General features: G+C 51.0%; 2 protein-coding genes across 2 annotated transcripts; one reads left to right on the top strand and one right to left on the bottom strand.

Moving 5' to 3' along the window:
* Nucleotides 1-262: 262 nt before the first annotated feature.
* Nucleotides 263-9,609, top strand: pum1 (pumilio RNA-binding family member 1). Its single transcript, XM_088364385.1, has 23 exons — nucleotides 263-450; nucleotides 1,951-2,122; nucleotides 2,312-2,434; nucleotides 2,659-2,727; nucleotides 3,176-3,278; nucleotides 3,373-3,563; nucleotides 3,705-3,877; nucleotides 3,946-4,204; nucleotides 4,350-4,446; nucleotides 4,536-4,634; nucleotides 4,699-4,844; nucleotides 4,916-5,054; nucleotides 5,142-5,276; nucleotides 5,390-5,698; nucleotides 5,829-6,071; nucleotides 6,156-6,426; nucleotides 6,525-6,654; nucleotides 6,728-6,862; nucleotides 7,147-7,284; nucleotides 7,393-7,518; nucleotides 7,595-7,716; nucleotides 7,900-8,092; nucleotides 8,285-9,609. Exons 1-23 carry the CDS (start codon nucleotides 296-298, stop codon nucleotides 8,414-8,416), a joined length of 3,660 nt encoding a protein of 1,219 aa, XP_088220511.1. The 5' UTR covers nucleotides 263-295; the 3' UTR covers nucleotides 8,417-9,609.
* A 1,106-nt stretch (nucleotides 9,610-10,715) lies between these two features.
* On the bottom strand, nucleotides 10,716-13,234 carry cdc42se1 (CDC42 small effector 1). The gene is made up of 5 exons (XM_088364393.1): nucleotides 13,070-13,234; nucleotides 12,065-12,244; nucleotides 11,516-11,620; nucleotides 11,378-11,449; nucleotides 10,716-11,298 (listed from the first exon to the last, which is right to left on the bottom strand). Exons 2-4 carry the CDS (start codon nucleotides 12,116-12,118, stop codon nucleotides 11,381-11,383), a joined length of 228 nt encoding a protein of 75 aa, XP_088220519.1. The 5' UTR covers nucleotides 12,119-12,244; nucleotides 13,070-13,234; the 3' UTR covers nucleotides 10,716-11,298; nucleotides 11,378-11,380.
* Nucleotides 13,235-13,378: the final 144 nt, after the last annotated feature.

The raw sequence follows: 13,378 nt of genomic DNA, 5'->3' as shown, positions 1-13,378 counted from the left end.
AAACACTGTTACCATGGCGACAGTCTGCATTACGTCACCCCCAAACGCTTTGCGGCAGTATTTCCCCGAAGCCACCCGCAATGTTTTTGTTTTGATTTAAATGACTTCTTTTTTTTTTTTTTTTTTTTTTTTAACCGAGTATGATATGATAAACAAAACATGACAGACATGCCACCGCCCCCTTCGGTACAGTATTCCTCCATTGACTAACGGCGTGAATGAGGTCCATAAATGCAGCACAGAGCCGAACAAAGAAAGCGGGCCCGGTGCGGCCCTCCCCTCCCCGGTTGGCGCAATGAACCGCACGCTCTCTCCCGGCCCTCCCGTCCCTTCCCATCATGCAGCGCTCGCGCCTACTCCTCCGCCGAGCCGCCATGTTGTCGGAGTGAAATCCTGGGGCGTCAGAGAGAAGCTGGGGCCCAAATCCGTCACCATCCACCCTCTCCGCCGGTGAGTACCGCCCGCTGACAGCGCGCGATACCTCGACACGCCGCTTAGCAACGCACCGGTGCGGATCTTGTCAACATGATGGGGCTAAAGGGGTGTCTTTTGAGAGACGTAACTGACTCGCCTCCCGAGCTTACTGCCTCCCCCCCCCCTTTCCTCCTGTGTGTCGGTCTTCCGCTCCAGACAGCTCGCGGCCCTTTGTTAGCACCCGCGTCACGAGTACCTGTCCGACCGCGGGGGGTTCGGCACACCGGCAAGAGAGCCTGGCTGGCCGTCCTGCCGATCACCACCACCACCGCGGCCGCCGCTTGTTACTAAACACACTTTGGCGCCCATGTTTGGTCACCGGTTCACCGGGGGCTGCAAGCAGTGTGGAGTCGGACCGAGGGGGCAGGCCGTGTTATTGTTGCTAGACACCGACAGAGCAAGCGAGCGAGCGAGTCCTTTCTCTCGCCAAACCCGCTTCTGGCCGAATACGAGCGAGTGAAAGCTTCGGTTATTGATCGTCAGTTGCCGGTGCGCGTTCTGCCCGCTTTTGTTGTGTCATGTCCGCCGTGGAAGGGGGAAGACAAACGTGAGTGCCCGCAAAAGCTAACGTGTATTGTCACACCCCGTAAATGGAGCCGGTGGTACATGACATGGATACATTGCCCGGTAGACCCACACCATCCCACCCGGTGTTGGTTTCCGGGTGCCGCAAGCGTGTCATGTCGGTGAATGACCCGAGTTGTTGTGGATTTCCGGGTGTTTGTCTACCCGCCTCTTCGTCGCCGTAGCGTCAAAAACACCTGACACTTGCATCAAAGCGTCTTGTTGGGCGGTGATTTTTCATCATTTTATCGTGTTTTTCCATTTTTCTTTACAATCACTTTAGTGTCTTTTGTCTAATGGAGGCGTGTATGTCTGGAGATAGCTAACATGCTAATGTAATGCAACAATATGGCTCACTGCACTTCAGGGCCCAGTATGAACCTGGTGGGGTCTTTTTTTTGTAAGAGATTAAAGGGGATAAGGTAAAGAGGGGGTTGTACAAGACGGACGGGCCTGTGCGTGATGCATTATTTTGTGGGTGGGGGTTAGCATGCTCAGCATCCATCTGTCAGACTGCATCAGAAAGTGAGTATTGTTGTCATTGTCAAGGCAGACATTTTGTTTTGGCTCTAATCAGATTGTGCAGGTGAGTGCTCATAAACCGATGCCCGCAATCAAATACTTTCAGAATGAAGTGCAGTGTGAAGAGGCTAGAAAAAGATATTAGCTCAGCATGTTATACTGTAGGGAAATGTCTGAGTTGATTATTAAACTCAAAGTAAGACTCTTAGTTTGTTTTCACGCTTAACCTGTGCACGGATGGTTTATGGACGCATTTGTATTGCAAGAGAATTGTACACTTTGTCCGAATTATTGCCTGCTTCAAAGTCCTGATGAAATGCTGACATAATTGAGAATTATCGTTCACGTGGTGATGTCATCATGGCTTAACGTTTATTTTGTTGCTTCCAGGCTGTGGTGGAATGAGCAGTGTGTGCTGAAGACGAAAGCGGTACTCTGGCAGGATTCCTTCAGCCCCCACCATAGAACTACGTCTCCCAGCAGCATGCCCGTGGTGCTGAGCAGCGGAGGACACGCCCCTCCCACCGGGCAGACGCCTCAGGCCGCACCGCCCAGCCAGCAGGTGAGGCCGATCCAACCGAAAAGTCACACTCTCGGTGAAAACATTTCCCGTGTGTTGATATTCCTTCCGAACAATTCTCTAATTAAGTGTACAAGCTGTTTCATTGTCAAACTCACCCAAAACTAAACAAAGGGATTCTTATGAACGACCGAAAAACACCTTGGTTACCTCGCCATTTTGTCCGCTCAGGGTGTGGCCGGCGCTGGACGCTCCCAGGACGACGCCATGGTGGACTACTTCTTCCAGCGGCAGCACGGCGAGCAGCCCGGAAAACATCGCTGGCCCACTGGGGACAACATCCATGACAGTCAGGTGCTTACAGTGCCTTGACAATCGACGCAATTCGAGTCTGTGCCGGGAGAGTAATGGATTTTGTCGACTAATTTGGCTCTATAACGTGATTAATTTTAATTTTGATTCAAAGTATGAAGAAAAAAAAAAAGTCCCTTAAATAAACCGTTTGGGTTTACAGAAAAGAAAAAAAGCAACTCTTAAAGCACACGACGTATTTTGCTGATGCAGATTTTTGTCTTCAGGTGCGCTCCATGGACGAGTTGAACCACGACTTCCAGGCTCTGGCTTTGGAGGGACGCACCATGGGAGAGGTGAGACAAGCAAAATGGTTTACTTTTTAAGTCTGGCGTCGAATGGAATGGGCTGTTTCTGGCTGGTGGCCCTGGACGAACCCGAATGCTAACCGCAGACTTGATGAACAGGAAATCGAGGGCTGGTGGAAGTTGGCGGAAAGTTTCAAAGGGATGTGCGTACTCTGCCTTTGTTTTTCCAGAAAAACAAGATTCGAGGAAAGACGAGAAAGGCACCCAACAGTTTTGCCTTGCCTTAATTTTTACTTTACAAAAACACGAGTCTTTGTCTACACGTAGCCGGGCTATTTTTATTTGTTATTATATTAATCATATTTTGTCACCCGCACGTCCCTGTAGATTTAATTGTTCGCAAGCATGCAGTGTAAATCTGTCCCACAAATGATTTTTCTTTTCTGTCTAAGTTTTTATTGAACCGTATTTTTCCACTGGCTTTGTTTTCTTGCAGCTGCTCACTGGCAAGAAATTCTGGGAGACGGACGACTCCGGTAAGGATGGTCCGAAGGGCATCTTCCTGGACCAGTGGAGGGACAGCGCCTGGGGTGCCTCAGGTAGATGTTTGGATCTTTTTGTCACATTGAACGTGAAAGCAACGGCACTCGGTGTTCGCTTCCCTCACTCAAGACTCACTCCTGTTTCCCGCAGACCACTCGGTGTCACAGCCCATCATGGTGTCACGCCGACCCGGTCAAGGCTTCCACGGCGGCGAAGTGGGCGTGGGCTCGGTCATGTCGCCGCGATCCGAGAGCGGCGGGCTGGGGGTCAGCATGGTGGAGTATGTGCTCTCCTCGTCGCCCGCCGACAAGTTGGACTCCTGCCTGCGAAAAGGACCTTATGTGAGTCGCTGCCATTTGAAGCTCTTCTTGCTACTTTACTACACTCAGTAGACTGATTTCCTGCTTGTCAAAGAATTCATTTTAAGGTTTGAGATTTTTTTTTACACGTGTATGGAGCTTTTGTCATGTGTTATGGCACAGGGCCAGCGGGACGGTGAGGTGGTGGAGGACAAGCGGGAGAAGCCAAAGGTGCCGTTTGAGGCGGAAAAGTTGAAAGAGCTGGCGGAGGTGGAGGCTGATGTCATCAACGACGTCATCAACCCAAACGGTCTGGCCGTGCAGAACGGCCTGGACGTCGACGTCAAAGATTTCGGGTACGTCTCTCATCAGAAGCTTCTCCGCCCAAGCGAAGTTTGAGGCTTCAACCGTGTTCTTCCCACAGCCGCCCGCCGGGCAACATGCAGCCGCCAGGCCCAGAGGGGGACCTGCTGGGCGGTCCGGGGGGCGTCGGTGTGGACGGGCTGACGCCCCTTGGCGGTGGTCCAAAACCGCCCGAGGACTTCTCGGGCGTGGACCAGGGCGGCGTTGCCATGGACCAGATGGAGTCGGTGATGGAGCCGTTGCAGTTTGACTACAACTCGCAGATGCCCATGGACTCGGCGCCCACCGTGGGACTCTTTGATTACACCAACCAGCAGCAGGTATGTGCACTCATCCTCTTCCTTCCGAGTCTCCCCCCACTCCTCGATGAGCAGAGAGGGCTGAGCAGTTACGGATGGATTGCTTTTTGATTATTTTGTGCAATCAATCTGAAGGCCCAGCTCACGTATTTCTTTTGTGCGGCAGCTCTTCCAGAGAAACAACGCTCTGGCCGTGCAGCAGCTGACTGCCGCCCAGCAGCAGCAGTACGCCTTGGCGGCGGCGGCACAGCAGCCACACATTGGTAGGAAAACGTCACACTTAGCCCAAATGATCACACAAATGGAAGAAATTGGATGTTATGGCTTCTGATGTTCTACCTGTTGTCTCCAGGTCTGGCCCCCGCCTTTGTTCCCAATCCTTACATCATCAGCACCGGCCCGCCTGGTACGGACCCTTACGCGGCGGGACTCGCGGCGGCGGCAACGCTTGGCAAGTGTCACAGCTCGATACGCACGTCAGGAAGTTCGCAGACTTACGAATTGCGTGTTTGTAGGTCCGGCGGTGATGCCTCCTCAATACTACGGCGTCACCCCGTGGGGCGTGTACCCTGCCAATCTGTTCCAGCAACAGGCGGCCGCCGCCGCCAACAACTCTGCCAATCAGCAGGCGGCAAACCAGGGCCAGCAGAACCAACAGCAGGTCGGCCATACGAATGTTTGTTCGGGCCGTGAAGTCGTGACGTGACCAATATTTTTCTCTCCACCCACAAGGTGATGCGTGCTGGAGGCAACCAGCGTCCCTTAACTCCCAGCCAGGGGCAGCAAGGCCAGCAAAATGAGCAGCTGGTTGCCACGGCGGCCGTCAACTCCGCCCTTGCCTTCGGGCAGGGGCTCGCTGCAGGAGTGCCCGGTGAGTCTCTTTAACCGATCGTTTTCTTTACAGTGCTCTTTAGTTTTCCTCACTTTGCTCGTCTTTTTTTTTTTCTTCCCCTGCCAGGTTACCCGGTCCTGGCCCCGGCAGCCTACTACGACCAAACAGGCGCCCTGGTGGTCAACACTGGAGCTCGTAGCGGCCCTGTTCGCCTTATGGCGCCCGCTTCTGTCATTATATCGCCTTCTGCCGCGCAAGCAGGTAAAGGATGGTGAAGACGGCTCAACCATCACATTAGTTCAAGTGAATATAAAGTAATTGTAACATTCAAAGCGAGCCACAGACAATTAAATATGTACGTTTGCTCTTGTCAGTTGCTGCTGCGGCAGCCTCTGCGGGTGGCGCCAACGGCGGCCTGGGCGGCGGTGCCAACGGCCCCTTCCGTGCCATAACGTCCCAGCAGCACCAGCAGCAGCAGCAGGGTGGACCCGGCGGCGGCCCTCTGGGCGGCAGCTCCTTCTACGGCTCGTCCTCGCTCAGCTCGTCTTCGCAGAGCTCCTCGCTCTTCTCACAGGGCTCCGGCCAGCCCGGCCCGGGTTCCGCTTCCCTTGGCTTCAGCCAGCAAGCCTCCTCGTCCCTGGGCGCCACGTTGGGAGCCACGTTGGGAGGCTTCGGCACTGCAGGTAGCAACAACCTTGTGGTGTCATGTCACCTTGTACTATCCTTTTTTTTCTTTCTGGTGGCTTCTGCTATTCTGTAAAATAATGTGACTAGGGTTAACTTAACCAGGCTGTTGTGGTTGTCTCCCTCTAGTGGCCAACTCTAGCGGTGGCAGCGGCTCGCGGCGGGACTCACTAACAGGCAATAGCGAGCTGTACAAGCGCACACCCTCCAGCCTCACGCCCATCGGCCACAGCGGCTTCTACAACGGCACGCTGGGCTTCAGCCCCTCACCCGGCCCGGTGGGCATGCCACTACCCAACCAGGGCCCGTCCCACTCGCTTACCCCACCGCCCTCACTCTCAAACCACAGCTCCTCATCCAACCTCAATTTGGGTAGGGTCGGCGACAACACAACGCGGGTTCTCTGACTTTTTGGGTCCAGTTAAATTTACGCCTGTGTCTGATGCCGCCTCACAGGCGGCCTGACTAACGGGAGCGGGCGGTTCATCTCGGCCGCCCCGGGCGCCGAGGCCAAGTACCGCAGCGCCGCCAGCTCGGGCTCGTCGCTCTTCTCCCCCAGCAGTCAGCTGTTCCCGTCGTCGCGGCTACGCTACGGCATGTCGGATGTAATGCCGTCAGGACGCAGCCGCCTGCTGGAGGACTTCCGCAACAACCGCTACCCCAACCTGCAGCTCCGCGACATCGCCGGACACATCATGGAGTTCAGTCAGGACCAGCACGGCAGCAGGTTAGCACTTAGCGACATTTGCGTTTTGCTTGTTGCTGCGGTAATGTTTGACAGTCTTTGAGGATATTAGCAACATGCTAAGTCAACTTCTCGCACAGGTTCATTCAGTTGAAGTTAGAACGAGCCAGTCCAGCTGAGCGCCAGCTTGTCTTCAGTGAAATCCTGCAGGCCGCCTACCAGCTGATGGTGGACGTCTTTGGCAACTATGTTATCCAGAAGTTCTTTGAGGTATACCTCACCGTACTTTGGGCTGTATTTTTTCGTAGCATAGCACGAGACGTAGACTTCATTTCATGTGCAGTTTGGCAGCTTGGACCAGAAGCTGGCGCTGGCTGAGCGCATCCGCGGCCACGTCCTGTCGCTGGCCCTGCAGATGTACGGCTGCAGAGTCATCCAGAAGGCGCTGGAGTTCATCCCGTCCGATCAGCAGGTCATTGTGAGTATGACGCACTTTTGTTCTGACAGAGTCAAAAATAATCCTAAAACGGCAAGGGGAGAAAAAAATGGCATGCGTCTCGTACACATTCATAGGTCTTCCTCTATGTCAAGAAAAGTATGTTTAATAAAATGGTTTTGTAGAGTTGGGCTTTAAAATAGCAACCAAGGGTGTTCAAAGTGCGCTGCCATTTGTTGGCCACAATTAAGCCCTAGAAAAGAAAAAGAAAAAGCCTGCTGGGAGGCATTTTGATTCCTCGCAAACGGTGACTCATCTTTTGTCAGAGCGAGATGGTGCGCGAGCTGGACGGCCACGTGCTCAAGTGCGTGAAGGACCAGAATGGCAACCATGTGGTGCAGAAGTGCATTGAGTGTGTGCAGCCGCATGCGCTGCACTTCATCATAGACGCCTTCAAGGGACAGGTAGTAGCCGCATGCGTGGTGTCGCCATGGCAACGCAAACCGCAGCAGCCTCCTAATTCTTTGTACATGAGAAGCATAAGTGCAGCTAGCGTTTGATTTTTGCACCAGGTGTTTGCCTTGTCCACTCACCCGTACGGCTGCCGAGTCATCCAGCGCATCCTGGAGCATTGCTTGCCCGAGCAGACGCTGCCCATCCTGGAGGAGCTCCACCAGCACACGGAGCAGCTTGTGCAGGTCCGCTCGCGCCTTCACATCTCCACATTGGAGCAGCATGCGAGGTTCAAACCCTTTGTTGCGTTTGTTCGTGCAGGACCAATACGGCAACTACGTCATCCAGCATGTGTTGGAGCACGGCCGAGCCGAAGATAAGAGCAAGATCGTGGCGGAGATCAGAGGGAACGTGCTGGGACTCAGCCAGCACAAGTTTGCCAGGTAGCGCACGGCGGCGGCAGCAGTGTGTGGGTTTGAGGGGGCGGGGTCTAGAGAGTGGTGGAGGCGGGAGTGCCGCTTGTCATGCTCCTTGCCCGTGTTCTCATTTTCTAAGCCAAGCTGCCACTGTCATTCAAATGGAAAAGAAAAAAAAAAAAAGAAAAAAACTCTCTTCCTGTCCATTAGCAACGTGGTGGAGAAGTGCGTGACGCACGCGTCGCGGGCAGAGCGAGCGGTGCTGATCGACGAAGTGTGCAGCCTGACTGAGGGCCCCCACAGTGCCTTATACACCATGATGAAGGACCAGTACGCCAACTACGTAGTGCAGAAGATGATCGACGTGGCCGAGCCCACCCAGCGCAAGATCGTCATGCACAAGGTGCGCGAGGTGGACGTAAAAAATATGCAAGGCAAAAGCCCACGAGAACATCCGATGTTTGTTTTTGAATTCTGAAAGATGAAACAATGTCTCAATCCAAAAGAGTTTTATTTGAGAGGAAATTTTGAGTGACCGATTTTTTTTTTTTTTTTTTTTTTTTTTTTTTCCCCCCCACCCAAATGTGCTTTTCAGATCCGGCCGCACATCTCCACGCTGCGGAAGTACACGTACGGCAAACACATCCTGGCCAAGCTGGAGAAGTACTACATGAAGAACGGCGTGGACCTGGGACCCCTGTGCGTGCCCCCCAATGGCATCATGTAACCTCCGGCACCACCACCCCTCAAATATGGTCGTAACCCCTTCAAGAATTACCACCCCCAGATCTTTCCACAGTCCCTCAGTTTCCATGGTAACTCTTCCAATAGTCCCGGCCTGCTGACCTCGGGGTTCTGTTCCACCACTCCCATTATAATTTTTCTTTTCTTTTTTTTTTCTCCAACCCCTATTTAACTTTTGGCTCCCTACCACTATTCGGAATGTCTATTTAATTTGTCGGCCAATTGTAGAGGAGTGCACACGAACACGCGAGCTAACCAGCCTACACGTCATTTAGCATGGGAGTTTTCTGGTCTTGCTTCTATAAATATAACATGTATACTTGGTGTAGAATCTTTGCATATACAGTACATATGAATATATATATATAAATATATATATACAAACTTTGTAGGTTTTTTTCTGGTTTTTGATGTTGAATCTGTATCTATAATGTATCCTAGTAGTGACCACGCATACTTCTGACTGTATACTTGTACATTTGTAAACCCTTGTAATGTAAAAGTGCTTTACCGCCCTTTTTTGGTATGATGATAAAAAAATTTAGGGGGAAAAAACTTTACCTGTGCATTTCAGTGTAAATTCTCACTTTTTGGTTTGTGACATGAGTTATTGTACATTGTAAATTGTAATATCAAGTTTAGCTTTTTGCTTTGTTTTCCCCTTTCTATATCTATACAGTGTAGTACTTGTACAAAAAAATCGCACCACGCTTGGTTTTATCTGCTTAAGTTAAAAAGAAAAATCTCCTACTGACTTCATTTGTTTTTTTACACTTTTTTTTTTAATCTTTTTAATAGAAAAGCTTCACTTTTGGTGGGAGAAAACATGACTTGTACAGAGGAGATACCCCCCTTATTTCTCTAGTGCTGTAAGTGCTGTATCATACTTGTCCATGATTTTGTTTTTTGGGTTGAAAAGAGATGAAAGGCAGCCATTTTTTGAGGTGAAGTTTAAAAAAAAAAAAAAAGTAGAAAAAAGCCACCTTGTGTATATTTACTACTACGAGCACACCTTGTAACCATATGTGTATAGTTAACAAAAACCTGTGTATGCTTACTTGCCTGGGCAACTATTTTTTGTAACTCCTGTTGTAGATTGTCTCTAAACAATTGTGTGATCTTTATTTTGAAACCAAACAGAAAAAGAAAACCCCCCAAAAATGTTGAAAATTCAAATCTGTGTGTCTGTCTTTATTGCTTACTTGATTCAATGCCTGCGCTTGATTTAAATGACTTTTTTATTATTATTTTCTTGATGATTTCAAGAATAGATAATTGAGAGGATCAGGAGCATTCTTAGTATTAAAGCATAATTAAAGTGAAATAGGGTAAAACTGTCTGTTTGACAGCACAATGCCATATGTTCGCGTTACCTCTTATTTACAAGAAAAAAAAATAAACACCAGAATTGGGGCAGGGTCAATTCTCAAATGCAGCAGATTCTTCAAAGATTTGTTTGTGTATTGCCAAACGCCTTTAAATTATTCACGGAAATTAAATCAAGCAAATGTCATTTACATCACAACGTCTTGGGCATCAATAGTTGCGTGTTGTTTTCCAAATGTTTTAAGGTTTGCGCTCACCGTTTATATTTATATTGATAATGGTTTAATCGTGAGCTTCACACATTCACCGCAAGAGGGCGACAGAGTAATTCAAAACATCAATTTACATGGTTACGCACAGCCGGATTATGGGGGGGAAGCACTTTTAGGGTAAAAAAAAAAAAGAAAAGAGAAATAAATATTCTAAACCAGATAAAATGCGTCTTTGCAGTCTTTGTGTAGTTTTTTTTTGTTTTGGTGGAGGGACTAAATGTAAAGAAGAGCGCTTTCTTCATATTTGAGAGAACGCCTTTACTGAAGTTGTTCATTGTGCATGCGAATGGACCTGCCAGCACCTTCCTCAGGAAACACTGCAGCCATTCATAGTACAGGAAGTGTATGAGCGTGTGGCCAGGAAGGAGGCGGGAAGCCAAGGCAGGCGTGCAGGAAGGAAATGAGGAGGTCTGCTGAGCAAAGTCCGAAAACGGGAACATGCCACTGGACTTGTTTTTCTCGTTGGCCCGTGGTGACGAGGCTCACTACACAACAAGTGTGCTGCGCGGGCGCCCTTTAGTGGTGTGCCAAAGAATGACTGCACTACAGCAACGTTGCCGTGTGTCCAGCTGTTACTCATGTATGATTCGCTCGCACACACACAGGGAAAACTTTAGAAATACACACACATAGGCACAAATACCTCCATTTCATATCATTACGCCAAATCCTTTAACAATGCACTGCCAGAAAGAAGCGTGGTTTTATTTATCAGTCACAAAGCGAGCGAGCAGAGCTTAGCGTAGCAAGCATGTGGATGGCGTGTCACCTCACGGGTGTGTGTGTGTGTGTGTGAGAGAGTTGTCACATGATCTGGTCACCCTGAGTTTCTGTCGAGGCCAAAATTCATTTCATCTGGTCCCATACTGCCATGAAATTGTCCATGGCTTGTCAGGAAGCAGTCACGTGATCCAGAAAGTCTTAAAAAGAGGAAGTCCTCCAGTGCATCAGACTGCGACGTCATCGCTCAGGTCATATAATTGCGATGTCCTATGAGCTCAAAGCATCCCGGGAACTTGACGTGCAACAAACGCCGGCAATTGTGCAGAAAGCGAGCGGGCGAAGCCGAGTCCAATGATGTGTGTTTTTATCCTCGAGCGGTAACATCATTTCGTCCCTCCGAGTCGGTCGGCGTCAAACTGAAACCTGTATGACCGGAGGCTCTGCGCTTTTGGCCAAGATGGCGTGCTCCCCAGCGCCCCCTCAAGGACGGACGCTGGGACTCCCGGGATCGGCGGCGGAAAGGACTCTCGGTACCGCGAGACACCTGACAAACACAACGAGTGTCAACGTGCGGCTGATGAAAAAGAGGAAAGAAAGACCAGAAAAATATGGTGGTGCTTTACCGGCTACAAGAGGCTGTTCCTGCCGTTCAACTGTGGGCATTTGGAGCTCATCTGCTCCTGAACAGACCCCGACTGTGCACAGAGAGAGAGAGGGTGAAGGGCCCCCGGCGGTGCCAATGTAGGTGGGCTTGCGCTTACCGGCTGGAGTCCGTCGGCCATCTCTCCTGAGCCGATGTGCGTCAGGTGGATGAAATTAGTGGGCTCGCCGATCATGCTGCGGTCGATCCTCCGCCTCCTCCTCTTCTGCACAAACGCAAGCACAGGTGAGCGACACGCTAACTTTTCTTCTTTTGGTCTGTTTGCGTCGGGCCGCAAACAGAACACGATGTGACTAACGGCGTCGGACGCCTGAGGCGACTAGCTGCTCACGAGTCACGGAGGCCCGCCGCTTGCTTTTCCTGCCCCGTGACACAAAGGAAAGTCCCGTCAAGCTCCCCCGCGAGCGAGGTCATCGGCGCCACTATTGTTGTTGCGGCAGGCCAAAAAGAAAAGTCTAAAAATAGAAGCGGCGTCGCTGTCAGCGGCATCCGGTACGTCCATTCGCAACATGAACGTCATCGTCGCTATTGACCGGTTCTGGCTTTAAACTGGGCTTTGTTTGGTCCACTTTGCCTCCAACGAGGCAAAACCACACACAGCCAAGCCCGCTGAGGACAAAAAGGCTAGCGCAACACAGCGGTGTCTCACCGGCGGCGCTTTGGCCATGACGCAGCAGGCCATCTTGTGCCAGAATTCGCTCATGCTGACGCCCGCCTGCCTGCGCTCTGCCGTCACCCTGCCGGCCAGCGGCTAGTCGGGGAACATCCAGAAGGCCGATTGGCGCGGCCCAGTCTGGCCCGGCCACCGCTCGCCAGACAGCTGTTGGATCTGCAAACACACAAGTTGAGCTTTAACGTTGGCGTTTCCAGTTGGGAGCGAGTTTCTGATGCACTCAAGCAAACAGTGCACTGCTTTTGGTCCCAGCAGCTCAAAGCGGATGATAAAGCAGGAATGCGCGAGCGACAAGCAGCTTCACGTTCGCCGACAGGAATGTTCCCGTCGACGCCGCAGGGAGCAGCAACACGTTCGCAGACGTTTGCCTATGCGGCTTGTCGCTGCTTTGGGGGTTGAGTGATCATGGTCACAAAGGTCGGGACGGCATAAGACCGCATGCGTGCGTGACAGTATTGATTTTGTGTTGCGTTTGTCCTCATCTGGGTCTCAAGTGAGCTGGAGCAGATTCCGGCTGACTTTGGGCGAGAGGCCCGTTACACCCTGGACTGGTCGCTAGCTAGCCGATGGTGGGACACGATCAAGCATTCACTCTGACATTCCTAAATGAAGCTCAAAGAGAGTGGAAACCATTTTCCAAAAGTTAAATTTGCCCCATGAGCAAGCTTGTAATTGACTCAGCTCACTGTGACTCCGCCCCCTCGCCCCAATAATATTGGGGCCCTGACTTGAGTCAAAATGTAACATTTGTCCATAGTTGAGACTAACTTTGACTGCAACTGGCTGCCCCTGAACTTTATCCTGGGTTAAGAGCAAACAAACGCAAGCGAGGCAAATGAGTTTGTTGCGCGACAAGCAAACTGATCTGAGAGCTGCCAAACTACGAGCTGTCAATCATTAACGCCTTCAAACGGTTCCCTTCATCTGAACTTTGACACATTGCAGGGTGAGCAACAAAAGAAGAAAACAAAAATGACTCACCAAGAAACAGACTTGAAGTGACTGCACGCTCAACTCGTTTCTACTGACTCGATGTCACAGTCTTTCTTTCTTGAGGGGGGTTTTCTTCTTTTCCTTTCTTTTTTTTCTTTTTGAGGCGCGGTCCTCAAGGAGGAAGTCCCGCCCCCCGGTTCCCGCCCAAGCGAACACCAACACCGACGTCGCCCCCTTCCGGCACTTTATGATCATCGCTGCAGTAGCCCGGCCCAAAAGCTCGTCAGTGACGTCGACATTTCATGTGCACGTACGCGAAGACGCTTCATCATATTAAAGTCATTTATAGTACAGTAA

The sequence above is a fragment of the Syngnathus floridae genome, chromosome 21, assembly GCF_059516105.1.
Source record: "Syngnathus floridae isolate MCC-2025c chromosome 21, RoL_Sflo_1.0, whole genome shotgun sequence".
In the NCBI taxonomy this organism is placed as follows: Eukaryota; Metazoa; Chordata; class Actinopteri; order Syngnathiformes; family Syngnathidae; genus Syngnathus; species Syngnathus floridae.
Note: the sequence above shows the minus strand (reverse complement) of the source record. Positions and strands in the feature narration are given on the sequence as shown.

Bases quoted from the DNA above. Each gene is read 5' to 3' on its own strand.
- pum1 (XM_088364385.1), top strand. From the start codon at position 296: ATGAACCGCACGCTCTCTCCCGGCCCTCCCGTCCCTTCCCATCATGCA. The intron at 451-1,950 runs GTGAGTACCGCC...TGTTGCTTCCAG, and splicing joins ACCATCCACCCTCTCCGCCG to GCTGTGGTGGAATGAGCAGT. The intron at 7,285-7,392 runs GTAGTAGCCGCA...TTTTTGCACCAG, and splicing joins TAGACGCCTTCAAGGGACAG to GTGTTTGCCTTGTCCACTCA.
- cdc42se1 (XM_088364393.1), bottom strand. From the start codon at position 12,118: ATGAGCGAATTCTGGCACAAGATGGCCTGCTGCGTCATGGCCAAAGCG. The intron at 11,621-12,064 runs GTGAGACACCGC...GCGTTTGTGCAG, and splicing joins TCATGGCCAAAGCGCCGCCG to AAGAGGAGGAGGCGGAGGAT. The intron at 11,450-11,515 runs GTAAGCGCAAGC...CTCTGTGCACAG, and splicing joins TGGCCGACGGACTCCAGCCG to TCGGGGTCTGTTCAGGAGCA.